The following is a 27,494-nucleotide window of genomic DNA, read 5'->3' on the forward strand; positions in this document are numbered from 1 at the left end:
TTCACCACCCTATCCACATGAGATTCCACCTTCAGGGAACAATGCACAGTTATTCCCAGATCCCTCTGTTCCACTGCATTCCTCAATTCCCTACCATTTACCCTGTACGTCCTATTTTGATTTGTCCTACCAAAATGCAGCACCTCACACTTATCAGCATTAAACTCCATCTGCCATCTTTCAGCCCACCCTTCCAAAAGGCCCAAGTCTCTCTGTAGACTTTGAAAATCGACCTCACTATCAACTACTCCACCTATCTTAGTATCATCTGCATATTTACTAATCCAATTTGCCACACCATCATCCAGATCATTAATGTAAATGACAAACAACAGTGGACCCAACACAGATCCTTGGGGCACTCCACTAGACACTGGCCTCCAACCTGACATACAATTGTCAACCATTACCCTCTGGTATCTCCCATTCAGCCATTGTTGAATCCATCTTGCAACCTCACTATTAATACCCAACGATTTAACCTTCTTAATCAACCTTCCATGTGGAACCTTGTCAAATGCCTTACTGAAGTCCATATAGACAACATCCACAGCCTTGCCCTTATCAATTTCCCTGGTAACCTCTTCAAAAAATTCAAGAAGATTAGTCAAACATGACCTTCCAGGCACAAATCCATGTTGACTGTTTCTAATCAGGCCTTGATTATCCAAATAATTATATATATTGTCCCTAAGTATCTTTTCCATTAATTTTCCCACCACAGACGTCAAACTAATAGGTCTATAATTGCTAGGTTTACTTTTAGAACCTTTTTTAAACAAAGGCACAACATGCGCAATGCGCCAATCTTCCAGCACCATCCCTGTTTCTAATGACGTTTGAAATATTTCCGTCATAGCCCCTGCTATTTCTGCACTAACTTCCCTCAATGTCCTAGGGAATATCCTATCAGGACCTGGAGACTTATCCACTTTTATATTCTTCAAAAGTGTCCGTACCTCCTCTTCTTTAATCCTCCTAATTTCCATCACTACTCTACTTGTTTCGCTTACCTCACATAATTCAATATCCTTCTCCTCGGTAAATACCGAAGAAAAGAAATTGTTTAATATCTCCCCCATTTCTTCCGGCTCAGCACATAGCTGTCCACTCTGACTCTCTAATGGACCAATTTTATCCCTCACTATCCTTTTGCTATTGACATATCTGTAGAACCCCTTGGGGTTTACTTTTACATTACTTGCCAAAGCAGCCTCATATCTTTTTTTCGCTTTTCTAATTTCCTTTTTAAGATTCCTTTTACATTCTTTATATTCCTCAAAAACCTCATTTACTCCCTGCCGCTTATATTTATTGTATATCTCCCTCTTTTTCCGAACCAAGTGTCCAATTTCCCTGGAAAACCACGGCTCTTTCAAATTATTATTCTTTCCTTTCCACCGAACAGGGACATAAAGACTCTGTACTCTCAAAATGTCACCTTTAAATATCCTCCATTTCTCTATTATATCCTTTTCATAAAACAACAATTTCCATTTCACTCCTTTTAAATCCTTTCTCATCTCCTCAAAATTAGCCTTTCTCCAATCCAAAATCTCAACCCTTGGTCCAGATTTGACCTTCTCCATAATGATATTGAAACTAATGGCATTATGATCACTAGACCCAAAGTGCTCCTCAACACATACCTCCGTCACCTGACCCATCTCATTTCCTAACAGGAGGTCCAACACTGCCCCTTCTCTGGTAGGCACCTCTACGTATTGCTGCAAAAAACTATCCTGCACACATTTTACAAACTCCAAACCATCCAGCCCTTTAACAGAATGTGATTCCCAGTCTATATACGGAAAATTGAAATCACCCACAATCACCACTCTGTGCTTACTACTAATATCTGCTATCTCCTTACATATTTGCTCTTCCAATTCTCGTTCCCTATTTGGCGGTCTATAATACACCCCTATAAGTGTTGCTAAACCTTTCTCATTTCTGAGTTCCACCCAAACAGCCTCCTTAATCGAGCCTTCTAGTCTGTCCTGCCAAAGCACTGCTGTGATATCCTCCCTGACAAGCAATGCAACACCCCCACCTCTTGCCCCTCCGATTCTATCACATCTGAAACAATGAAATCCTGGAATATTTAATTGCCAATCGCAACCCTCCTGCAACCATGTTTCACTGATCGCCACAACATCCATTAGAAGGGAGATGAGGAGGAATTTCTTTAGTCAGAGGGTGGTAGATCTGTGGAATTCATTGCCACATGGCTTTGGAGGCCAAGTTAATGGATTTTTTTTAAGGTGGAGATTGACAGATTCTTGATTAGTACGGGTGTCGGGGGTTATGGGGCGAAGGCAAAAGAATAGGATTGAGAGGGAAAGATGGATCAGCCATGATTGAATGGCGGAGTAGACTTGATGGGCCGAATGGCCTGATTTTGCTCCTTGAACTTATGAAAATCGGTGGTGATCATTTAACTAATCGGTAGTTGAACTTCTTTGTTTAATATGTTGCTAATGTGAAGTTCTGGTATGTGTGGTCTGGATGTACCCAATAGGCCAGAATATATAAATAGGAAAAAAATAAAGACGAATGGAATTAGAAGCAGAAATAGCAGTTGTGATATAGAGAACATTTGTTGGGTTCCTGGGCATAACCAGAAGCCAACTGGTGACAAGTGTTCAGCAACTAACTAGAGATTGGTTTGAGTTGTCGCGGGCAAATAGTGGAGGTAACAAATAAAATAAGGTGGATAAGTTGGCAGTACATAACTAGACATATATGAGAAAAACACTGGAAATATTGACTATGGGGAGAGTTACAGATAACCTTGCAGGTCAATGATCGTTAATCAGAACTGGGCAATCACATTCTGATAACCAGATATTTTGTCTTTTTATTATTGTCGTGTGTACCGAGATTCTGGGAAAACCCTTGTTTTGCACGCTATCAAGATAAATCCTATCATGCATGAGTGCAGCAGATCATGCATAAAGAAAGGAAAGAGTGTGCAATATAGTACTACAGCTACTAAGACACTGCAGATGAAAAATGTGCAAGGTCTACAGCAAGGTAGATTGGAAGATCATGAATATATTAGGTTATGAGAGGTCTGTTCAATAGTCTAATAACAGTCAGGAAGAAGCTGTCCTTGAATCCGGTGGTATGTGCTTTCAAGCTTTTGGATCTTCTACCTGACAGGAGAGACGCAAAGAGGGCTATGGTGGTCTTTAAATATGTTGGCAGCATGAAAGTGAGTATAGAATGGGAGGAAGGGGGTGGTGGGAGTCTGATTTGCATAATGGACTGGGGTATGTATTCCATCCCCTTTCTAAAGTCAGTGGCGAGCTGTTTCCTTTTTGCGGGAGAGATTGTTGACTTAACACCATGTTACTGAGCTTTATCTCCATTCTGTACACTGTGTTGTCGTTGTTTGAGATCCGCCCCACTACGGTGGCGCCATTTGCAAACTTGTTATTTATAGGGAGTAAGGCTGAGAATGCATCATCATGGGGCATCGATGCTGACAATTATCATGGAGGATGTTTTATCATCTATCCTCACTGATTGTGGTCTCTGGGTTAGGAATCACAGATCCAGTTGTAGAGAAGGATGCTGACTCCCAGGTCCAGGAGTTTGGAGATATGTTTGGCTGGGGTTGTGGTGGTAAGGGGAGACCTATAGTCAATAAATAGGAGTGTGTAGGTGTCCTTGTAACGTGGATGTTCTAAGCTTGTGTAGGACCAGCAAGATGGTGTCTGCCATGGACCGGTTATGACGGTAAGCATATCAAGGATGTCTGGAAAGTTGGCGTTAATATGCGTCATGACCAATTTCGATGCACTTCTTAATGAGAGATGCCAACAGTAGTCGACAAGGCCAACGATGGAGACAGAGCAAACAGCCAGAAACTAACTAGTGGCCAGTCATTGTCAGTGGACATTGAAACTAAGAGCAAACAAGCAACCACATAGAATACAAGGCCTCAATTGACCATTTTGCTTCTGTTTGTGACAAAGGAGGAAACTATTTGAGTCTGTTGTGTCATTACTGAATACAAATGAGCTATTGAGGATGATCCCACTCAATAGTCTGAAGAAGGGTCTCGACCCGAAACGTCACCCATTCCGTCTCTCCCGAGATGCTGCCTGGCCCGCTGAGTTACTCCAGCATTTCGTGTCTACCTTCAATTTGAACCAGCATCTGCAGTTATTTTCCTGCACAACAGCACAGCGTGTTGCCTTGTAAGTTAGATAATGTATGTTCATTCAGGAACTATTTAAACAGTGTTTCTGTCATCACAAGTCTTTCAGCCAGTAGTATTACCCTTGAATGACAGCTACTTTCCTCCACCTCCACCACCCCCCCCCCCCCCCCCACCCCCACCCCCTAAACCTGAACTTGCACCTATTTCTCCCCTCCACCAATATTCCTTCTTCTGCCTTTACAATTTGAAACTCTTCAATCCCTTTGTCTCACACCTTCTGTTTAATCTTTGGCCATTGTTCCAACATTCTGCCTTTCAACCCCCCCCCTGCCTGTGTCCACCGTGTCCTGCCCTTCCTCTTTCCCAGTTTTGATCTTCCCCTTCTACAATTAGTCTCAAGAAAGGTCTCAACCCGAAGTGCCACCTATCCATGTTGCTCTACAGCTATGCCACCATGCTGCCCTTAGTTTGTGAACTAAACGGGCAGCACGGTGGTGCAGGAGTAGAGTTGCTGCCTTACAGCACTTGCAGCACCGGAGACCCGAGTTCAATCCTGACTACAAGTGCTGTCTGTACGGAGTTTGTACGTTCTCCTCGTGACCGCGTGGGTTTTCTCACAGATCTTCGGTTTCCTTACACACTCCAAAGCCGTCCACGTTTGTAGGTTACTTGGCTTGGTATAAATGCAAATTGTCCCTAGTGTGTGTAGGATGTGTTAATGTGCGGGGATCGCTTGACAGTGCGGACACGGTGGGCCTAAGGGCCTGTTTCCAAGCGGTATCTCTACACTAAACTTTTTAAAAAGTAGACTCCACGGCAAAAAAACACTTCCAAAACAGTTTTCTCAAGCATGGTCTCTAGCTCCCAATTCCCATTAGAACTGTTTCATTGTTGTCTTCTGGTGCGAGCACTCAAGGAGATTTACTTGAATAGATATATAAACCTGAAGGCTATAACAGATGAGTTGATTGAGATCTATTGTGAAGCCATTTATTTGTCTATGCCTTCTTAATTTGGCTGAGGAAGAGTAGGAGTAATTAAGAAATAGGTCATTTGTCCATTTCAATATGTTTGCCATTCACTAAGATCATGGCTGATCTTCTACCAGCACCATTTTATAGTATTGTCTCCATATCCCTTAAATCCCTTTTAATACCCAGCAAGCTATTGATTTGTATGTTGAACAACCTCGGTGATTAAGCTTCCACAGCTGTCTGGGCAGAGAATTACAAAGTTTCTTCATCATCTGAATGAATACATTTCTCCTCATCTCAGTTCAAAATGGCATCCTCCATATCCTGACCCCGTGACCTCTGATCCTCGACTCATTAACAGGGGAAACATTCTTCCTCCATCCAGCTTGTGGAGCCCTTTAAGAATATCAATGAGATACCATCACATCCCAGAAAACCAGACCATTTGGACTGAGTTTGCTCTCCGTACAGCAAATCCCCCTATTTCTGGGACATATAGTACATTTTTGCTGCACTCCCTGTGTATTCTAAGTTAAGGATACACAGTACTCCAGGTGCAATCTCAACAAAGCGCTATATAATTGTAGTAAGGCATCTTTACTCCTGTACTTGCATCCTCTCAAGTCCCCCTCCCATTCCCAGTCTGACTTTTCTGTCATGGGCCTCCTCCAGTGCCATAGTGAGGCCCACCGGAAATTGGCCGCCTAGCAGAGCTGGTTCTTACCCTCAACCACTTCTCCTTTGACACCTCCCACTTCCATCAAACCAGAGGCATAGCTATGGGCACTCGCATGGGCCCTAGCTACGCCTGCCTCTTTGTCGGGTACGTCGAACAATCCCATCCCCGAACTCTACCTCCGCTACATCGACGACTGCATTGGTGCTACCTTTTGTACCCATGCAGAACTCACTGACTTCATACACTTCACTTCCAATTTCCATCCTGCCCTTAAATATACCTGGACTATCTCCGACATCTCCCTCCCATTTCTGGACCTCACCATCGCCATCACAGGAGACAGACTAGTGACGGACATTTACTATAAACCCACTGACTCGCACAACTATCTGGACTACACTTCTTCCCACCCGGTCCCCTGCAAAAAGTCTACCCCCTACTCCCAATTCCTCCGTCTACGCCGCATCTGCGCCCGGGATGAGGTGTTTCACACTAGGGCGTCAGAGATGTCCTCATTCTTCAGGAAACGGGGCTTCCCCTCTTCCATTATAGATGAGGCTCTCACTAGGGTCTTTTCTACATCCTGCAGCTCCGCTCTTCCTCCCCCTCCCCCCACTCGCAACAAGGACAGAATCCCCCTCGTTCTCACCTTCCACCCCACCAGCCAGCGGATCCAACAAATCATCCGCCAATATTTACGTCACCTACAACGGGACCCCACCACTGACCATATCTTCCCATCCCCTCCGCAGAGACCGTTCCCTCCGTAACTCCCTGGTCCACTCGTCCCTTCCAACCCAAACCACCCCATCCCCGGGCACTTTCCCCTGCAACCGCACGAGATGCAACACCTGTCCCTTTACCTCCACCCTCAACTCCATCCAAGGACCCAAACAGTCTTTCCAGGTGAGACAAAGGTTCACCTACACCTCCTCCAACCTCAACTATTGCATCCGCTGCTCTAGATGTCAACTTATTTACATCGGCGAAACCAAGCGCAGGCTCGGCGATCGCTCCGCTCAACACCTGCGCTCGGTCCGCATTGGCCAAACTGATCTCCCGGTGGCCGAGCACTTCAACTCCCCCTCCCACTCCCAGTCTGACCTTTCTGTCATGGGCCTCCTCCAGTGCCATAGTGAGGCCCACCGGAAATTGGAGGAACAGCACCTCATATTTCACCTGGGCAGCTTGCAGCCCAGTGGTATGAACATTGACTTCTCCAACTTTAGATAGTTCCTCTGTCCCTCTCTTCCCCTCCTCCTTCCCAGTTCTCCCTCTATCTTCCTGTCTCCACCTGTATCCTTCCTTTGTCCCGCCCCCCCTGACATCAGTCTGAAGAAGGGTCTCGACCCGAAACGTCACCCATTCCTTCTCTCCTGAGATGCTGCCTGACCTGCTGAGTTACTCCAGCATTTTGTGAATAAAATCCTCTCAATACAAGGCAACCGACAATTTCCTTCCCTAACCGTCTGGTGTACCTGCTATTGGCTTTCAGTGATTTGTGTGCAATGATCCCCAAGAACGTCAACATTGCCCGATCTCTCAATTTAAAAATACTCTACTGTTCTGTTTTGGGCACCAAAGGGGATAACTTCACATTTTTCCTCATTATATTGCATCTGACGCGTTCTTGGCCACTCATTCAGCTTGTCTGCATCCCCTTGAGGCTTCCATAAATCCTTCTCTACTGACAATCCCTTCAAATTTTGTATATCAGTAAGTGGCAAGCTCATTGTTTCTCTTCCTCTCTGGAGACCTGGTTGATTATACAGTAAGTTATGCTATCATCTTTACCACTTGAATATTAAGGATCTTATGCATTCAACAAGGAAAATCGAAGCAGAATTGTCCTTGTAATCTGCTCTATTTCTCTTTTTTCCATTTTATTGCGATTCTTCCAGCCTGAGTTTTCTGTCTATGTGCATGAACGAATGAAACTCTACTGTTTAAATTCGAGCAATAACTATTTTGTTTTGTTCTTTCATTTCTCTTCTAAATAGCTTCGACAGATGGTTCAGAAATTCTGCCAAGATCAGCTCGTTCCCAAGGCCCAGGATATCGATCAGAAGAATGACTTTCCAGAGTTGAGGGTAAGTAAACATGATGCCTCATATCCTTCTCCATCAGTCACTGGTTTATATCTGGAAGTTTAAAAGTAGATGTTAATATAATCCCCTAAAATACCAAACTTCTTTTAAAAAATAAAGTTTTACAACAGAGGTGAAATTGGGTTGAAGTACTTTAGTTTTCAATCAAGAGCTCTGTCTGTATTTCTGAGTTATACCTGTGGCATTTTGCAAAAAGTGCCAGTGATTGTGCTTCCTGCTATGATCTAGATATCTTTTTCTTTCAATAGACAATAGACAATAGACAATAGGTGCAGGAGTAGGCCATTCAGCCCTTTGAGCCAGCACCGCCATTCAATGCGATCATGGCTGATCACTCTCAATCAGTACCCCGTTCCTGCCTTCTCCCCATACCCCCTCACTCCGCTATCCTTAAGAGCTCTATCCAGCTCTCTCTTGAAAGCATCCAACGAACTGGCCTCCACTGCCTTCTGAGGCAGAGAATTCCACACCTTCACCACCCTCTGACTGAAAAAGTTCTTCCTCATCTCCGTTCTAAATGGCCTACCCCTTATTCTTAAACTGTGGCCCCTTGTTCTGGACTCCCCCAACATTGGGAACATGTTATCTGCCTCTAATGTGTCCAATCCCCTAATTATCTTATATGTTTCAATAAGATCCCCCCTCATCCTTCTAAATTCCAGTGTATACAAGCCCAATCGCTCCAGCCTTTCAACATACGACAGTCCCGCCATTCCGGGAATTAACCTAGTGAACCTACGCTGCACGCCCTCCATAGCAAGAATATCCTTCCTCAAATTTGGAGACCAAAACTGCACACAGTACTCCAGGTGCGGTCTCACCAGGGCCCGGTACAACTGTAGAAGGACCTCTTTGCTCCTATACTCAACTCCTCTTGTTACGAAGGCCAACATTCCATTGGCTTTCTTCACTGCCTGCTGTACCTGCATGCTTCCTTTCATTGACTGATGCACTAGGACACCCAGATCTCGTTGAACTCCCCCTCCTCCTAACTTGACACCATTCAGATAATAATCTGCCTTTCTATTCTTACTTCCAAAGTGAATAACCTCACACTTATCTACATTAAACTGCATCTGCCATGTATCCGCCCACTCACACAACCTGTCCAAGTCACCCTGCAGCCTTATTGCATCTTCCTCACAATTCACACTACCCCCCCAACTTAGTATCATCTGCAAATTTGCTAATGGTACTTTTAATCCCTTCGTCTAAGTCATTAATGTATATCGTAAATAGCTGGGGTCCCAGCACCGAACCTTGCGGTACCCCACTGGTCACTGCCTGCCATTCCGAAAGGGACCCATTTCCTGCATCTTTTACATTCAAATCCATGGAGGAAGCCTATTCTTTGTCCACATTTCAAGCGTGCCCTCCTACCACACTCCCCTCCCACCCCGTACCCTATTTGATATACTTCCTTCATTTAATAGTAAGGAGAGACGTTATCTTGGATGCTGTAGAATCTGTATGGGTAGAACTACGAAATAGCCAAGGGAAGAAAACGCTTGGAGTTGTGGATAGACCACCAAATAGCAGTAGTGAGGTTGGGGATAGCATCAAGTAGGAAATTAGAGATGCGTATGGCAAAGGTACAGCAGTTATCATGGGTGACTTTACAGACAAATTGGGCTAACCAAATTGGTAGCAACACTGAGGAGGAGGATTTCCTGGAGTGTATACGGGATGCTTTTCTAAGCCAATATGTAGAGGAACCAACTCGAAGGCAGGTCGTCCTAGACTGGGTACTGTGTAATGAGGAAGGATTAGTTAGCAATCTTGTTGTGCAAAGCCCCTTGGGCAACAGTGACTATAATATGGTGGAATTCTGCATTAAGATGGAGAGTGACACGGTCACTCAGAAACATGGGTCTTGAACTTAAAGAAAGGTAACTGATGGTATGAGATGGGAATTGGCTAGGATAGACTGGCAAATGATACTTAAAGGGTTGATGGTGGATATGCAATGGCAAAGATCTAAAGATCGCATGGATGAATTACAACAATTGTTCATCTCTGTCTGGCTTAAATATAAAATGGAAGGCAACTCAACCGTGGCTAATGGGGGAAATTAGGGATAGTGTTAAATCCAAGGAAAAGGCATATAAATTGGCAAGAGGAAGCAACAAATTGAGGACTGGGAGAAATTTAGAATTCAACCGAGGAGGACAAAGGGGTTAATTAAGAGGAGGGGGGAGGAATAGAGCATGAAAGAAAGCTTGCAGGAAATACAAAAAATGACTGTAAAAGCTTCTTTAGATATGTGAAAAGGAAATGATTAGTGAAGACAAATGTAAGTCCTTTACAGTCAAAAACAGGCAAATTTATAATGGGGAAACAAGGAATTGGCAGACCAGATAAACAAGTTCTTTGGTTCTGTCTTCTCTAAGGAAGACACAAACAATCTCCCAGAAATACTAGGGGACTAAGGATCTAGCGTGATGGAGGAGCTGAAGGAAATTCACATTAGTCAGAAAATGTTGTTGGGTAAACTGTTGGGATTGAAGGCAAATAAAATCCCCAGGCCCTAATGGTGTGCATCCCAGAGTACTCAAGGAGGTGGCACTAGAAATCGTCGATGCATTGGTGATCATTTTCCAATGTTCTATAGACTAGACTAGTTCCTGTGGACTGGAGGGTAGCTATTGTAACTCCACTTTTTAAGAAAATATGGAGAGAGAAAACAGAATTAAAGACCAGTTAGCCTGACATCAGTAGTGGGGAAGATGCTTGAATCGATTATTAAAGATGTAATAGCAGTGCATTTGGAAAGCAGTGACAGGGTCAGTCAAAGTCAGCATGGATTTATGAAAGGGAAATCATGCTTGACTAATCTTCTCGAATTTTTGGGGATGTACAAGTAGAATGGATAAAGGAGAGCCAGTAGATGTGGTGTATCTGGACTTTCAAAGAGCCTTTGACAAGGTCCCACATGAGATTAGTGTGCAAAATTAGAACGCGTGGTATTGGGGGTAGGGAATTGACATGGATAGGAACTGGTTGGCAGACAGGAAGCAAAGAGTAGGAATTAACGGGTCCTTTTCAGAATGGCAGGCAGTGACTGGTGGGGTGCCGCAAGGCTCAGTGCTGGGCCCCCAGTTATTTACAATATATATTAACGATTTAGACGAGGGAATTAAATGTAACATCTCCAAGTTTGCGGATGACACAAAGCTGGGTGGCAGTGTGAGCTGCGAGGAGGTTGCTATGAGGCTGCAGGGTGACTTGGATAGGTTGGGTGAGTGGGCAGATGCAGTATAATGTGGATAAATGTGAGGTTATCCATGTTGGTGGCAAGAACAAGAAGGCAGATTATTATCTGAATAGTGTCAGATTAGGAAAAGGGGAGGTGCAAAGAGACCTATGTGTCCTTGTACACCAGTCATTGAAAGTAAGCATGCAGGTACAGCAGGCAGTGAAGAAAGCGAATGGCATGTTGGTCTTCATAGCAAGAAGATTTGAGTGTAGGAGCAAGGTGGTCCTACTGCAGTTGTACAGGGCCCTGGTGAGACCACACCTGGAGTATTGTGTGCAGGTTTGGTCCCCTAATTTGAGGAAGGACATTCTTGCTATTGAGGGAGTGCAGTGTAGGTTCACCAGGTTAATTCCCAGGGTGGTGGGACTGACATATGATGAAATAATGAATCAACTGGGCTTATATTCACTGGAATTTAGGATAAGAGGGGATCTTAAAGAAACATACATTTTTTAAGGGATTGTACAAGCTAGATGCAGGAAAAATGCTCCTCATTTTGGGGGAGTCCAGAACCAGGGGTCACAGATTAAGAATAAAGGGTAGGCCATTTAGGACCGAGGAAATACTTTTTCACCCAGAGAGTTGTGAATCTGTGGAATTCTCTGCCACAGAAGGCAGTGGAGGCCAATTCACTGGATGGTTAACGGAATCAAGAGATATGGGGAGAAAGCAGGAACAGGGTATTGATTGTGGATGATCAGCCATGATCATATTGAAAGGCTGTGCTGGCTCGAAAGGCCGAATGGCCTACTCCTGCACCTATTTTCTTTGTTTCTATGTCTCCTTTCTTCCTATCTCTCAAAGTGACATCCTTCTCATCTTGAGCAAAAAACACAGTGCTGGAGTAACTTGGCAGATCAGGCAGCATGTGTGAAGAATAGGGATAGGTAACATTTTGAGTTCAGATCCATCTTCAAAGTCTGACTCAAAACGTCGCCTCTGCACGTTCTCCAGAGATGCTACCTGACCTCCAGAACTTTGAATTTTGCTCAATATTTCCACATCTGCAGTTAATTGTCTCGCCTTTCCTTCTTCCTGACCTACATTGAGATAATCTCTTGCATTCCTTTCATTGTCTTAAGGAAATATTCCACTTCTATCTTCCCCATTTCATAAAAAGCATTCTTTTCATATATTATGAAGGTGATTGTTAGTTCATTTTTGTCATAGCTTCATCTTCTCCATGCTGTAAAATTGTAAAAACGATCTCTACCTGAAACAACACCTATCTGTGTTTTCCAGTGATGCTGCCTGACCTGCTGAGTTACACCAGCACTTTGTATCCCATTGCGTAAAATTGGTTATCTGTCAATTTTAAGGGTCTGCCCCACTTCGTCGATTTTTAAGGCGACTGCCGGCGACTGTCAAAGTCGTAGCAAATCGCCCAAAAAACCAGTGACTTTCTCCCCCTACGACAATGTCTATGACAATGTCTACGACGAGCTACGACAACCTACCGCCTAGTCGACGGCAAGCTAACGACAACCGGCGACCCATTCATCGCGACCTAGGACGTCCACCTACGACAGCGACTACGACAAGCTACGACAACTGAAGTCAACCTACCTCCACCCTCGACAAGCTACGACCCTGTCAGGTCACAATTGATGACAACGGTAGCCATTTCATGTAATTTTGGCGCCAAAGGGGTGCGGGTAGTGCCTCCGATCGTTCTGCATCATGGCTTCCAGGAAGCAACATATGATGGCGTTGCTCTTACATCAAATGCAAGCCCTGCTGCTTGCAGCGGCTCTCGCGCTTCAAATACTGAAAAAAAAGAATGGTGATGAGGAAGCCCAAGAAGAGGTCTGTGTGGTTGAAGCCCTTGTCCCTGAAGAGACCCAATGCAGTGCAATGTCAACATAAATGAAAAGAGTTCGCTTTTCAATGCAGTGCAATGCTTGTGTTTGTTTTATTGGTCAAAATAAATGAAATTAAAATGAAAGAGATGCCATGAGAAACTACTCTGAAATACCATAACTTCAAACATCAATCTTTTGTCAAAATGTCCAAAATTTACTTTATTCAAACAAACAAAATTCTTATAAAAGGTGGATGAACGTCGTCAGCACCGGCGACAATCTAAGTCACTGGTGACAACCTGGCGACAAGCTATGACAGTGCCCATGACAGGAGACGATAAGCTACGATCATTGGCGTCAAGCCAGCAGTCGCCGAAAATTTTCGAGCAGGGAGAAAATTCCGTGGCAACCAGAAAAAAGCTACGACTCTTTGGAGACTGCTCATGACCATGTCCGCGACCACCGGCGACCGTGCGGTGACAGCCTAGTCGCCTGTAGTCGCCTTAAAATCGCCAAAGTGGGACAGGCCCTTAAGTCTTCATGCCTTGCGTACTTCACAACTGAGCAATGGTAATATTTTGAGAAAGCCAACAGATAGGCATTTTTGGCAGTCAACTGAACAGTGTTATGCAGGTAACATCTGGAATGTTTAACTCTCAGTTCTCTTGAATGTCACACCATTAACCGCATAACAATTTGGAACTGACTGATCTCCCCAAGTAGACGTCCCTGCAAAATATTTGAAATCCCGTAACCATTTCTGGGGCATGTGCATATCCTTCAATTCTTGACAAAAAGAGCTAGAACTGAATACACCTTAGCCTTTTAAAATAAATAACTTGTGACTGATGCAATACTTAAACCCACATGCTTCACCCTACACAGGAATGGCAATTGTTATGTGGTTATTTTGCACCTGATTTGAGATGATGCTACGTTCAAATGATCTGTTGACCAAGCATTCCAGACATTAACTGAACCCTCCCTTTTGCCCTGTTTCTTTATCTCTCCTTCTCAACTACAGTGATACATTATCATCATATCATATCATATATCTACAGCCGGAAACAGGCCTTTTCGGCCCTCCAAGTCCGTGCCGCCCAGTGATCCCCGTACATTAACACTATCCTACACCCACTAGGGACAATTTTTACATTTACCCAGCCAATTAACCTACATACCTGTACATTCTTTCCATTTGATTTGCTTGTAGCTTTATGGAAACATTCTACTTTTCTCAAACTTTCCCATTTCATAGAGGCATCATTTGCTTTCACTCTTGTTTTGTGGAGGCAATATTATTCTCTTCTTTGGCATCTCCTTCAGCCAGTTAAATTGCCTGGCTATCAGTCCAAGGAATCATTTATCTGCGCTGAGCAATCCTAAGATTCTTAGAATTGCTCTGTGACTCTGCTTCCCTTCCCTCCATGTCTTCTCTCCTGCAAAATCCACAAATCCATGTTTTTCTGAATTGTTATTACATTTTGTACTATAATTCGTTCTGTTATTGTTTTTGTTATAATTACTGTTTGATCCATATCTTTGTTTCCCATTCCTTCAAGCCAGAGAGAGTTCAGCCTGCGATTTTCCATCATCTATATACTAAAACTCTCGTTTGTTATCTTGTTTGTGACTGAACTTCAGCCAAAACGCTACACGATAGTGTGACAATTTTAGGCCCACCTTACTCACCATTGTCACTTTAGTGATAATGCAAGTAGTTTTATTGAAATCGGTGTTATATTTTTAAAGTTATTCACATTTTAAAGTTTAAAAGGAGGGGAGGGGGAGGGGGGAGAAGGGGGAGGGGGTTTGAGGAGAGAGGAGAGAGGAGGGTGGGGGAGGACAAGGTGCTGCACCAATGCAGGAGAGGTTTGGGCCCAACGGGTCCGCTTTGTCTAGTTTAGTATTAAAATTGTTTGACTGCAAATGTCTAAAATAAAGCCTGAACCTCATCACTAGATAATCAACAACATTGCATGTTATGATCATTGCATTTTAAGTTTGCTTGCTGCAAGAGCTCTTTTGCAAACCGCACATAAATGAATCCTGTAACACCGATCTACAGGAAAACTGACACTCCGCTATCCGACTATTCTGAAATCCTAATTCGCCGTCATCTGGCTCCCCAGGTAGTTTTCCTGTGGATACTTTCTGCTCGTCAGGGTCCAGGCCCCAGCATTCCCTTTCAACTAAGCTGATTCTGTGAACTATCGATGATCACATTCTGTAACTGGTCGGTGAGGACTCGGTGGGCCGAAGGGCCTGTTTCCACGATGTATCTTTAAACTAAACTAAACACTCTTAAGTATTTAGTTTAGGTTAAAGATACAGCGCAGAAACAGGCCCTTTGGCCCACCGAGTCCTCACCGACCAGCGATCCCCTCACATTAACACACCAGGGACAATTTTACACTTATACCAAGCCAATTAACCTACAAACCTATAGGTCTTTGGAGTGCGGGAGGAAACCGAAGATCTCAGAGAAGGCCCACGCAGTCATGGGGAGAACGTACAAACTCCGTACAGACACCACCCATAGTCGGGGTCGAACCCGGGTCTCTGGTGCTGCAAGCGCAGTAAGGCATCAACTCTACCGTTGCGCCACCGTGTGTTAAGTTATTAATAAAAATAACATGCAATGTCTGAAAAATCTGCGCACCAGTAGTACGAATTGCCGAGTGTGCTGGAGTATTGGAGTTTTACTGGGTGTTCCAGTATGTCACGAGGTTTGGGTTTCATGGTGAGGTCTACCTGTCAGTTTTATTTATGTCCCTATTCCCTCCTTTTGATGTTTAGGAATTCTGGAAGCAGCTTGGTGATATTGGAGTTCTTGGGATCACTGCCCCTGGTGAGTTACAGCAGCCTCATTTCCCATTGGGTTCACTTTGCTTTTCACGGCAGTAATTTCAACTATTGGCTAGTTTCTGAGAAAGCACTCCTTGCAGAATATGATGTTATCAAGTCATCTAAAGAGGTGCAAAGGCTTTTGCATTTAATCTTGTCTAGCATTTAAATCCAAATCTGGGGGTTCATAGGTTCTAGGAGTAGAATTAGGCCACTCGTCCCATCAAGTCTACTCCGCCATTGTCGCATTCTCAACAGGATTTTTTTGAATGGAATGATGCCCTTCTCTTGGATAGTAAGAATCCCATCGTACTGATTGAAGTTGATTGTCCTGACCCACGTTTCATTCCTCAAACAATAAACAACCACTGCTGGCATCTTTAGAACTATTGCTCCCATTTTAATGTGTTCGTATTCAGCTGACGTGTAATATGTGGGGGGCACTGAATATTACAGTTGTTTGAATGGATTGGCCTGTGTTTTTTCATTTGTATTGTGTTATCGGGTAGATCGTATAGTTACTGCAGTAAGTTTTGGAATAATTAATAATTGTTTGAGTTGTGAGGGTGAGTCACCTCCATAGAAACATAGAAAATAGGTGCAGGAGTAGGCCATTCGGCCCTTCGAGTCTGTACGCACCGCCATTCAATATGATCATGGCTGATCATCCAACTCAGTTTCCCGTTCCTGCCTTCTCCCCATACCCCCTGATCCCTTTAGCCACAAGGGCCACATCTAACTCCCTCTTAAATATAGCCAATGAACTGGCCTCAACTACCTTCTGTGGCAGAGAATGCCACAGATTCACCACTCTCTGTGTGAAAAAAAACTTTCTCATCTCGGTCCTAAAAGACTTCCCCCTTATCCTTAAACTGTGACCCCTTGTTCTGGACTTCCCCAACATCAGGAACAATCTTCCTGCATCTAGCCTGTCCAATCCCTTAAGAATTTTGTAAGTTTCTATAAGATCCCCCCCTCAATCTTCTAAATTCCAGCGAGTACAAGCCGAATCTTGCTTCATCTCACGCTGTCAATAATTTGTTCTATTTCTTCACTTCTTGCCTAGCTTTCCCTGAAGCACACATAAGCTACTCTCCTCATTGTTCCCTGGAGTCGATGTGTGGCTTGCTTGACGAGGTTGGAGGATTGGGTAGTGTTCTTGTTCGATGAAAGTTCAGTGGGCTTCCTGTTTAAGTGATCCCATGGTGTTTTGCAGTTGAGTACGGAGGAGCTGGAGGTGGCTACTTGGATCATGTCCTCGTTATGGAGGAAATATCCCGAGCTTCTGCTGCTGTTGGCCTCAGCTATGGAGCTCATTCCAACCTGTGCATCAATCAGCTGGTGAGAAACGGCAACGAAGATCAGAAGGAGAAATATTTACCCAAGGTAAAGCTGTAATTGCCAAGTTGCTCATCGATTAATTCTCTTTAACAACCTAGCCGCTGTTACTGTAATTAACAATCTACTCCTGCTGGTTTTTATTCACAAAATGCTGGAGTAACTCAGCAGGTCAGGCAGCATCTCGGGAGAGAAGGAATGGGTGACGTTTCGGGTCGAGACCCTTCTTCAGACTGAAGAAGGGTCTCAACCCGAAATGTCACCCATTCCTTCTCTCCCGAGATGCTGCCTGACCTGCTGAGTTACTCCAGCATTTTGTGAATAAATACCTTCGATTTGTACCAGCATCTGCAGTTATTTTCTTATACTCCTGCTGGTTTATCTGCCAATCTTATCTTCTCCATGCCAATTCTGCTATCTGTTCCTTTGTGTCGGTATCTTTCACCATTGCTGCCATTGTGTTAAAGTTCTTGACCTTGTAACAAATAGACAACCACACTAATCGATTTAAAACACAAAATGCTTGCCCACTAACGCCCAGGCGGGAAGTGGCAGAGCCGGCTACTAGTATGTAGCTATACTTGCCAGATCTGAGCACCCACTTGAGCAATAGCAGGAAACAGCTTATTTTTATTATGGAGGTGACATGCAAAATCCACAAACAGATGGCTTTACCATATATGGAATAGACCTGCTCCAAGTTAGCCATCTGAGCTAAACTTTCTGCATAAGTTCCAGTGTTCAAGGTACACTCCAAAGACGTACAGGTATGTAGGTTAATTGGCTGGGTAAATGTAAAAATTGTCCCTAGTGGGTGTAGGATAGTGTTAATGTACGGGGATCACTGGGCGGCACGGACTTGGAGGGCCGAAAAGGCCTGTTTCCGGCTGTATATATATGATGATGATGATGATGATGATAATAGAGGTACACAATAGAGGCAATTATCACATTGGTGCAACCGGACATGAAGGCAGTTTAGGTCCTCGTTACATTGGGACATCCAACCATGTACACAATAGAGGCAATTATCACATTGGTGCAACCGGACATGAAGGCAGTTTCGGCCATTAACATCTTCCATGCAACTGACCACATACACAATAGTTAAGTATCTCTGCAACCAAATTAGCTGTCTGGGCGTGACTTCTGCAGTACACACATATTTTTAGCCACATTTTCTTTAGTCAAGCATCCCATCAACCTCTGCAAGTCAAGGCTAGTTAGCCAACTTTATCATTGTGCCAGTCTTTATATTCAGGGTTCCCTCCAGTCTACACATTTTCATATTGCCGTATGCCCAAGAATATTTAATTCCCCAAATTGATCACTGCAGCCAAGTTTCTACAGTGGCTATAAGGTCAAACCCATTTTTCTAATTTGGTTGTCTTTATCATAGATACAATTGACATTTATAGAATTTTAAACTTAGAATTTTAAACCACTTATTAAGGTCTTTCACCACTTTTCAGAAGGAGACCATTCAGCTCATTTATTTAAAGCTAGCTCCATAAGAACAATCCCATCAATTGCATTCCTTTTCCCTAAAGAACTATAAATTATTCTCTATCACATGTTCATCAACTCCATTTTTTTCTTGAATTGATCTTATTCATTGGTGCAATAATCCTGTCCAGCTTTCAGTCCCTCCCAACAGTAGCTTTGTTATATTTTGCCCAAATGGCTATTTTGCTTTCATGGTCTTAAATTTTCTCTTTAAATTTATACTTCAGGCTGCCTAGGTTTTACTGGACAATGCCAATCCCATTTGAAACAACCCTTTACCACCCCAACTGAGACAAATCTGCATGAGATAACCACTTATGAGGTGTTTGCACAGTAATCAAACTGAAGCAGAACTGAGAGAACCATTCCAATAATCTTTTATGTTCAAATCCTAAGGAGTCTGTAATAAAAAGAGTCTTCTAAGTGCAGCACGGAAACAGGCTTTTCAGCCCAGCAAGTCCATTGCCACCCAAGAAGCACTTAGTGTAATACTAATCCCATCCTTCCCCTTATTATCCTCTCACATGCCCATTAACTCTTGCCAGATTCTACCACTCATCAATGTACTTGGGGCAGTTTAAGCTCCAATTAAGGTCCCCAATCTGCACAGTTTTGGGATTTGGGAGGAAACTTGAGCGTTACAGAACAAAGATGTAATCTTTACATTGACAGTGCCTGCGGTCAGGAATGAATCCGAGCCACTGGAGCTGTGCAACCATGTACCTTCGAACTGCTCATGCACCAGAGTGGAGCAGTTCAAAGTTAAGTTGTTACCAGTTATACAGTGTGTTCTCTCCAATGATAACGCAACTCTACCTAGCGTCATTGTGTTTCAGCAAGAGCAGAGGACTAGGGATGTGAGTGAGGCGACCTCTAACTGTACACTTGCAATGCCTGACTTCATTTTGTCTCTTGTAAGGAGACTTTTGCTACTGCTTTCCTATCAGCAAGCACTGAATGGTGTAAATTCATTGGAAGGTGTGGAGTTCTTTATTGACTTTGCAGGGTAGATATGGAATTGATGGTTCCCCAGGTTGGGATGTCCAAGTCATTCTAGACAACATTGAGAAGAAATTCCTTTAATGAATGTTTGGCATTCTTTACCTAAGAGACTGTGGAGTATCATTTGTTAAGAATATTTAGGATGATGGATAGATAGATTTTTAACTGTTAAGAGTATCAAGGAATGTATGGGGCTAGTGCAGATACTGTAAGTGTGATGAGATAAAGGCTTGTATTTCTTATGTACTCGTGATAACTAAAGTGATAACATAACTGCTGCAAGGTTTGTTCAGTTACAGATTATACATTTGTCTCACCTTCCACCCCACCAGCCTCCCCCTCGTTCTCACCTTCCACCCCACCAGCCAGCGGATCCAACAAATCATCCGCCAACATTTTCGTCACCTACAACGGGACCCCACCACCGGCCATATCTTCCCATCCCCTCCCCTCTCTGCGTTCCGCAGAGACCGTTCCCTCCGTAACTCCCTGGTCCACTTGTCCCTTCCTACCCAAACCACCCCATCCCCGGGCACTTTCCCCTGCAACCGCACGAGATGCAACACCTATCCCTTTACCTCCCCCCCTCAACTCCATCCAAGGACCCAAACAGTCTTTCCAGGTGAGACAAAGGTTCACCTGCACCTCCTCCAACCTCAACTATTGCATCCGCTGCTCTAGATGTCAACTTATTTACATTGGCGAAACCAAGCACAGGCTCGGCGATCGCTTCGCTCAACACCTGCGCTCGGTCCGCATTGACCAAACTGATCTCCCGGTGGCCGAGCACTTCAACTCCCCCTCCCATTCCCAGTCTGACCTTTCTGTCATGGGCCTCCTCCAGTGCCATAGTGAGGCCCACCGGAAATTGGAGGAACAGCACCTCATATTTCGCCTAGGCAGCTTGCAGCTCAGTGGTATGAACATCGACTTCGCCAACTTTAGATAGTTCCTCTGTCCCTCTCTTCCCCTCCTCCTTCCCAGATCTCCCTCTATCTTCCTGCCTCCACCTATATCCTTCCTTTGTCCTGCCCCCCTGACATCAGTCTGAAGAAGGGTCTCGACCCGAAACGTCACCCATTCCTTCTCTCCCGAGATGCTGCCTGACCTGCTGAGTTACTCCAGCATTTTGTGAATAAATACCTTCGATTTGTACCAGCATCTGCAGTTATTTTCTTATACATTTGTTACACGTTTCTGACTGATTCTATTAAATTGTTGTCCCAATTAGTGAGCTGATAGCAGTTAGGGAAGAGTGCCCATGTTCATTTCTGGAGAGCTGCCATTCAGAACAGGAAGTAGTAACAGCTGGAGGATGCTTTCTAACTTTATTAACAATGTACCATCAGTTCCGTAGGGGTAGCAAAGCATGCATAATCAAACACCAGCTGTTAATAACTGCATTGCAAAGTTGAAACAGGCTGACATTATGATCAAATTGCCATAAAGGTTGCTGGAATTTCAACTTGACTGCATGGAGTTCCTCTGTTTTATTTTTGTTCTAAAAATAAGGCTGGTAATCGGGTTAAAATCTCGGAGAACCACAAGTTAGCGACATTTTAAAAGGATATTGACACAACGTACAAGATAGCTGTTCCTGACCTTGACAATGACCCAAAATCTCTTAAATGTGTGGGTTTTTGGTTTATCCATATCAGGATGTGGGTATTGCTGGGAAGGCCGGGATTTATTACCAATCACTAATTGCCATGGGCAAGGAAGGGGTGTGGAGACAGACTATAGGCGTTTTTGATGAAAACAACGAGCTGCACAGTATGCCACTGCTGAGGGACTGAAGGTTCAGTGTGATGGCAATCGTGGGTTGCTTTGTCCTGAATGGTGTCAGGCTACTTTAGTATTTTTGGAGTGCCATTCATCTTGGTAAATGGAGTGTATTCCATTACATTTCTGACATGCCTCGTGAATGGCAGGAAAGCTTTGGGATATCGAGAGCCACAAGTTTACTTGTTGCACGGTACCCAAGCTCAGAGCTGTTTTTTATACGGCTCGGTCATTTGGATTTCTGATCCACGATGATACTCGGGATGTTAATGATGGGAGTCTTGGTAATAGCAATGTCATTGAGTGTCAAGTGTGGGTAATTCGACCCTCTACTTTCGGACAGAAGAAAGGAATCGACCTAAAGCGTCACCCATTCCTTCTCTCCAGAGATGTTGCCTGTCCCGCTGAGTTACTCCATCATTTTGTGTTTATCTGTGGTCTAGATCTTGCTGAATGCTGACAGGCTGCTTCATTTCATTTTCTGAGCAGTTGTGAATGTAGTTTAACGTGTTGCAATCATCAGCTAACATTCCTGCTTATGACCTTGATGGAGGAAGATCCGTAATGAAGCAACTGAAGGTAGTTGGCCTCGGATCTGAGGGGGTCAAGAATTGAGGGTGTTTAATTGTCATATGCGTTAGGAATGGAACAATGAAATTCTTGCATGCTACAGCTTTACAGGCACAATAATGCAACAATATATCAAATAAATATATGATAATCAATAATACAATAAATTGTAGGTAACCACACAATAACAGTGAAATACGTCGTGTAACCTAAGCAAAGTCAATACTAGATGTTGTTGGGCTAGGGTTGTGCAGTGTTGTTGAAGTGCTTGGTCTTGAAGCTGTTGAGTCCACCACCATCCTGTCAATGAAGACAGTTTCGTAAATCCTCAGCTTTCACTTCCTGAGACCAACCTTGTTCTTGCCGGTTGAGAAAAATTCACCTTGTTCTGGCACCATTCAATCAGATTTTCAATTTCATATTTATATTATTTTCATATTTCATATTTCCGATACAGCGCGGAAACAGGCCTTTTCGGCCCACCAAGTCCGCACCACCCAGCGATCCCCGCACATTAACACTATCCTACAACACACTAGGGACAATTTTTTTTTTTTTAAACATTTACCCAGTCAATTAACCTACATACCTGTACGTCTTTGGAGTGTGGGAGGAAACCGAAGATCTCGGAGAAAACCCACGCAGGTCACGGGGAGAACGTACAAACTCCTTACAGTACAGCACCCGTAGTCAGGATCGAATCTGAGTCTCCGGCGCTGCATTAGCTGTAAGGCAGCAACTCTACCGCTGCGCCACCGTGCCGCCTCCTGTAATCGAACTGTAATTTCCCTCCTGTAATCGAACATCATCACCTGTTGTTCGTGAAACAACGGTGGTATTGCCAGCAAATTTAAAGATGTCATTGGACCTGTGACTGGCTACACGGTCATGGTATAGAGAGAGTAGAGCAGGGGGCTCTGTGCTGATAGTCATTGAGGAGGAAGTGTTGGTGCCAATTCATACTGATAGAGGTCTTCCAATAAGCAAGTTATGGTTCCAAATGGCTAAGGACGAGCAGAATCCTTGTTCCCTGAATTTGATGATACATTTAGAGGTAACGATGAAGCTGTATACCAAGCTGGAACTGATGTGTAGGAAAATAACTGCAGATGCTGGTAGACACAAAATGCTGGAGTAACTCAGCGGGCCAGGCAGCGGATGATCAGTGCCCAGCGAAATCTCAACCATTGTTGATCAATTATTGTGAGTCAAGGTTCATACTAGCACATGAGTTGATATGCATCATAACCAACCCCTCAAAGCATCTCATCACAACACATGTGATTACCACAGTGAGTAGTCATTGAGACATTTCACCTTGGTCTTGGGCACTGGTATGGTGGATGTCCTTTTAAAGCAGCGGGGGCCTCATACCGTGGTAGTCATACCGTGGTAGTGAAAGGTTTTGACTTGGTGTGACATCAGTTTCTTGATGTCACACCAAGTCAAATGCAGCCTTGTTAGTAAAAGCAGTCACTCATGCATTGCCTTTTGGAATTCAACTCTGGTCCACATTTGGACTAAGGTTGTATTAAGGCAGATAGCATTGTCAAAACATTAATATATAGCAATGAGCAGATAATGGGTGAGTGAGTGCTGCTTAATGGTGTCACCTTCTTCACTTTGCAGATGATTGAGAGTAGACTGGGTGATAATCATCTGAAACACAAAATGCTACAGGACCTCAGCAAGTCAGCCAGCATTGGTGGAGGGAATGAACAGGCAATGCTTTGGGTGGGACCTTTCTTCAGACCCGAAACATTGCCTGGCCATTCCCTCCACAGATGCTGCCTGACCCAATGACTCCCTCCAACTTTCGGTTTTGCTCAAGATCCCAGCAAGTGTAGTTCCTCGTGCCTTGATAATTAACTACATTGGAATTATGGTGCTTTTTGTGGACACTATAACTAGATAATTTTTTGCATTGCCAGGTAGACAGCATGTGAAGAGAACTTTTTAAAGCATCACCTGTCTAACCACATTGCAACTAGAAATAACTTATTTTTGTTATATTTATAAGTTGTTCTTACAGCAGCTTCTCCTCCGCATACTTGACACCTCACTCCAATTGATCAGTGAAGCAAATTTCCATCTGTTTAATTTTCTCTCTTCAGTTAATCAGTGGTGATCATGTGGGAGCTCTCGCAATGAGCGAACCAAATGCTGGGTCGGATGTCGTCTCAATGAAGATGAGGGCAGACAAGAAAGGTTTGTGGAAGCAATGTCATGATGGCTGGCGCCACAAGACATGGATTTTGAGTATTGCCGTTCGGTATCTACTTTTAAAACTAACCCAGGAGGATAGGATCAAAATTACCATGCAAGACAAGTCTGCACTCTTTTAACACTTCCCTAAGTGGGTGCATTACTAGCAACAAAAAACTGCCCATCAGTTAGTTATACTTTTCTCTCACAGTGTGGCCGTTATGCTATCACAATTGACTTTATTTGTTACATGTCTCCAAACGGTAATTAGAATTGTTATGATAAATCTAGTATGGTCTGCATCATTTATCCACTCCATACCACATTTCAACCCATCCGAAGTTTGTCCACAGCAAATGACGCAAAGTGAAGTTTGAATCAATAATGTCTTTATTCTACATTAGGGCAGAAGTTGCAGATTAGCTGGCATGGCCAGTATAGTTATGTTTGCACAATGGTATAAATTGTAAAATTGTTTTTTAATTCACTTTCCAAAAGCCAGTGGCGAGATCAGTACTTGTTTCCCGTTTCTAGTTGTCCTTGAACTGATGCTGATAAAATGCCTTCCTTGAAAATGCCTTCATTGCATTCTTTTGGGTAAGGTTGGCCCTCCATGCTCTTGAGGAGGGAGTTCCAGGATTTGGACCAAACAACAATGAAAGACCAGTAATGTATTTGGGTGTTTCCGTAAATACGGGTACCAACCTGTGACATGGGTGGCCAAATTTGAAAGTTATTAAATTATAACGAAATACCACAGCATTAAAAATGGGCCTACCTATGGTACTTTTGAGCTAATTTGAGATCAAAATAGACCAAAATTTAATCCATTCAAAATTTGAAAAAAAGAGGGGGGAAAATTATTTATTATTTTTAAATATTTTTTCAAATATAAATAAATTAGAAGGACTATAGTAACCTTTCAGCAAATTCAATGTTAATTTACTCAAAATTTGCCTGGAACCAAAGGCATCTGTGTAGACAGGACCATACTTTCAACAATACATGGTGTTATCTAGAACCCGATCACGTTCGATTACCTTCGCTGCAGTGCACACATTTTACAACAACATAGCAACAAGCAATGAAAGTTTAACGGAATTTAGATTTTAGATTTAGAGATACAGCGTGGAAACAGGCCCTTCGGCCCACTGGGTCCGCGCCGCCCAGCGATCCCCGCACATTAACACTACCCTACACACACTAGGGACAATTTTTACATTTGCCCAGCCAATTAACCTACATACCTGTACGTCTTTGGAGTGTGGGAGGAAACCGAAGATCTCGGAGAAAACCCACGCAGGTCACGGGGAGAACGTACAAACTCCGTACAGACGGCGCCCCTTAGTCAGGATCGAACCTGACCTTAAACATTTCTATAGTAAACTAGAAGCGACATTTACGAGAAAACGAAAAAGTGCAAATTGATTTTTACTAAGCAATGATTCCAAGCAAAAAAAAAAGTAGACACGGCGTTCTTCAGAGTTGGGAGTGCCCGCAACGTGACCACTTGGATACTGTCTCTTATACTGATTTCTGAACTCCCTTGCAAAATGTCGGCACGTTACCCACCACGAGGCCCGCCCGGGTCATTACAATCGCGTGGTTTGAATTTTTTTTTAATCGCGATGTGTGCAAAAAAAAAAACCCGTTACATCATTGACGAGGTCGGAAAACGGGAGGGACGACAGAATTAGACATCGATAAAATAGGTGAGCAAACTAGAGTTTTATTTCATAGAAACATAGAAAATAGGTGCAGGAGTAGGCCATTCGGCCCTTCGAGCCTGCACCGCATAGCAACAACAACATAGCAACAAGCAATGAAAGTTTAACGGAATTTAAACATTTCTATAGTAAACTGGAAGCGACATTTACGAGAAAAGAAGGAAAAAGTGCAAATTGATTTTTACTTGGAGAGCATGGAGGGCCAACCTTACCCAAAGGAGTGCAATGACTTAGGAAGGCATTTTATCAGCATCAGTTCAAGGACAACTAGAAACGGGAAACAAGTACTGATCTTGCCACTGGCTTTTGCAAAGTGAATTAAAAAACAATTTTACAATTTATATCATTGTGCAAACATAACTATACTGGCCATACCAGCTTTCATGATTTAAAGTTTGATTCATTATTAAGCATTTCAATAGAAAGCTTAAACACAAGATATAAACAATTGAAAAGAAACAATAAATATAAAAATGGTTATACTGCTTTTAAATCACACATTTCACACATGACCAAAGGGGCACTGCTACTCACGTTTTGCTGCAGAAACTTCAGGCATCGGAAGACCATCAAATCAGGTGATAAAAGATAAAAATCATAAACATAATCAATTTGGCTTGCATTGGGTTACTTAATTGCAAAATTAATGTGATCTTTCTGGTATAAATTAGCCTAAGGATTTGATGAAATCCTGCTTGAAAAATGTCACAAAAAACGGCAAGAAAACGCAGGGATATGTCTGATATTTTTCTTTGTAAGAACAGATTTATATATTTTTACTTATAGACAATAGGTGCAGGAGTAGGCCATTCGGCCCTTTGAGCCAGCACCACCATTCAATGTGATCATGGCTGATCATTCTCAATCAGTACCCCGTTCTTGCCTTCTCCCCATACCCCCTGACTCCGCTATCCTTAAGAGCTCTATCTAGCTCTCTCTTGAATGCATTCAGAGAATTGGCCTCCACTGCCTTCTGAGGCAGAGAATTACACAGATTTACAACTCTCTGACTGAAAAAGTTTTTCCTCATCTCCGTTCTAAATGGCCTACCCCTCATCGCATTTTGGCTATACGCCATGATCTATACTACTTAAAATACAGGCTATGAAACAATGAGATTATTACATAAAAAAACAGGAAAGTAACCTTGGTTTGTAGACCTTCAGTTTCACTACTGAGTGCTGTATTTACGGAAACACTCACTTCCAAGTTGGGATAATCTGCACTTGGGAGCAGAATCTGCAGGTAGTGGTGTTCCCATGACCCTGCTGCCCTGTCCTCGATGGAAGTGGTCCCGAGTTTGGGAGGTGTATTTGGAACAACGTGGACGAGTGCTTGCTGTACATTTTGTAAATGGGGCATACTGCAACCACTGTGCACCACTGGTGAGGGAAGGAATGTTCCGGGTTTTGTGGAGTCAGCGAATTGTGGACGCAGCCCAGACCATCACTCAAACAAACCTGCCTTCTATTGATTCAATTTATAGCTCAGGCTGGCTGCCTCGGCAAGACCAGCAGCATAATCAAG

At 43.5% G+C, this 27,494-nt stretch overlaps 1 protein-coding gene across 1 annotated transcript in view; it reads left to right on the forward strand.

Annotated features, from left to right (window-relative positions):
• Nucleotides 1–27,494, forward strand: part of ivd (isovaleryl-CoA dehydrogenase) — a 57,179-nt gene that overhangs the window by 3,933 nt on the left and 25,752 nt on the right. Inside the window, exons 2-5 of the mRNA XM_078406162.1 lie at nt 7,825–7,914; nt 15,790–15,841; nt 17,054–17,223; nt 24,150–24,243. Of these exons, the coding sequence (XP_078262288.1) occupies nt 7,825–7,914; nt 15,790–15,841; nt 17,054–17,223; nt 24,150–24,243 (406 nt within the window). The remainder of the gene's footprint in view (nt 1–7,824; nt 7,915–15,789; nt 15,842–17,053; nt 17,224–24,149; nt 24,244–27,494) is intronic.

Source organism: Rhinoraja longicauda, chromosome 10, assembly GCF_053455715.1.
Source record: "Rhinoraja longicauda isolate Sanriku21f chromosome 10, sRhiLon1.1, whole genome shotgun sequence".
NCBI classification, from domain to species: Eukaryota; Metazoa; Chordata; class Chondrichthyes; order Rajiformes; family Arhynchobatidae; genus Rhinoraja; species Rhinoraja longicauda.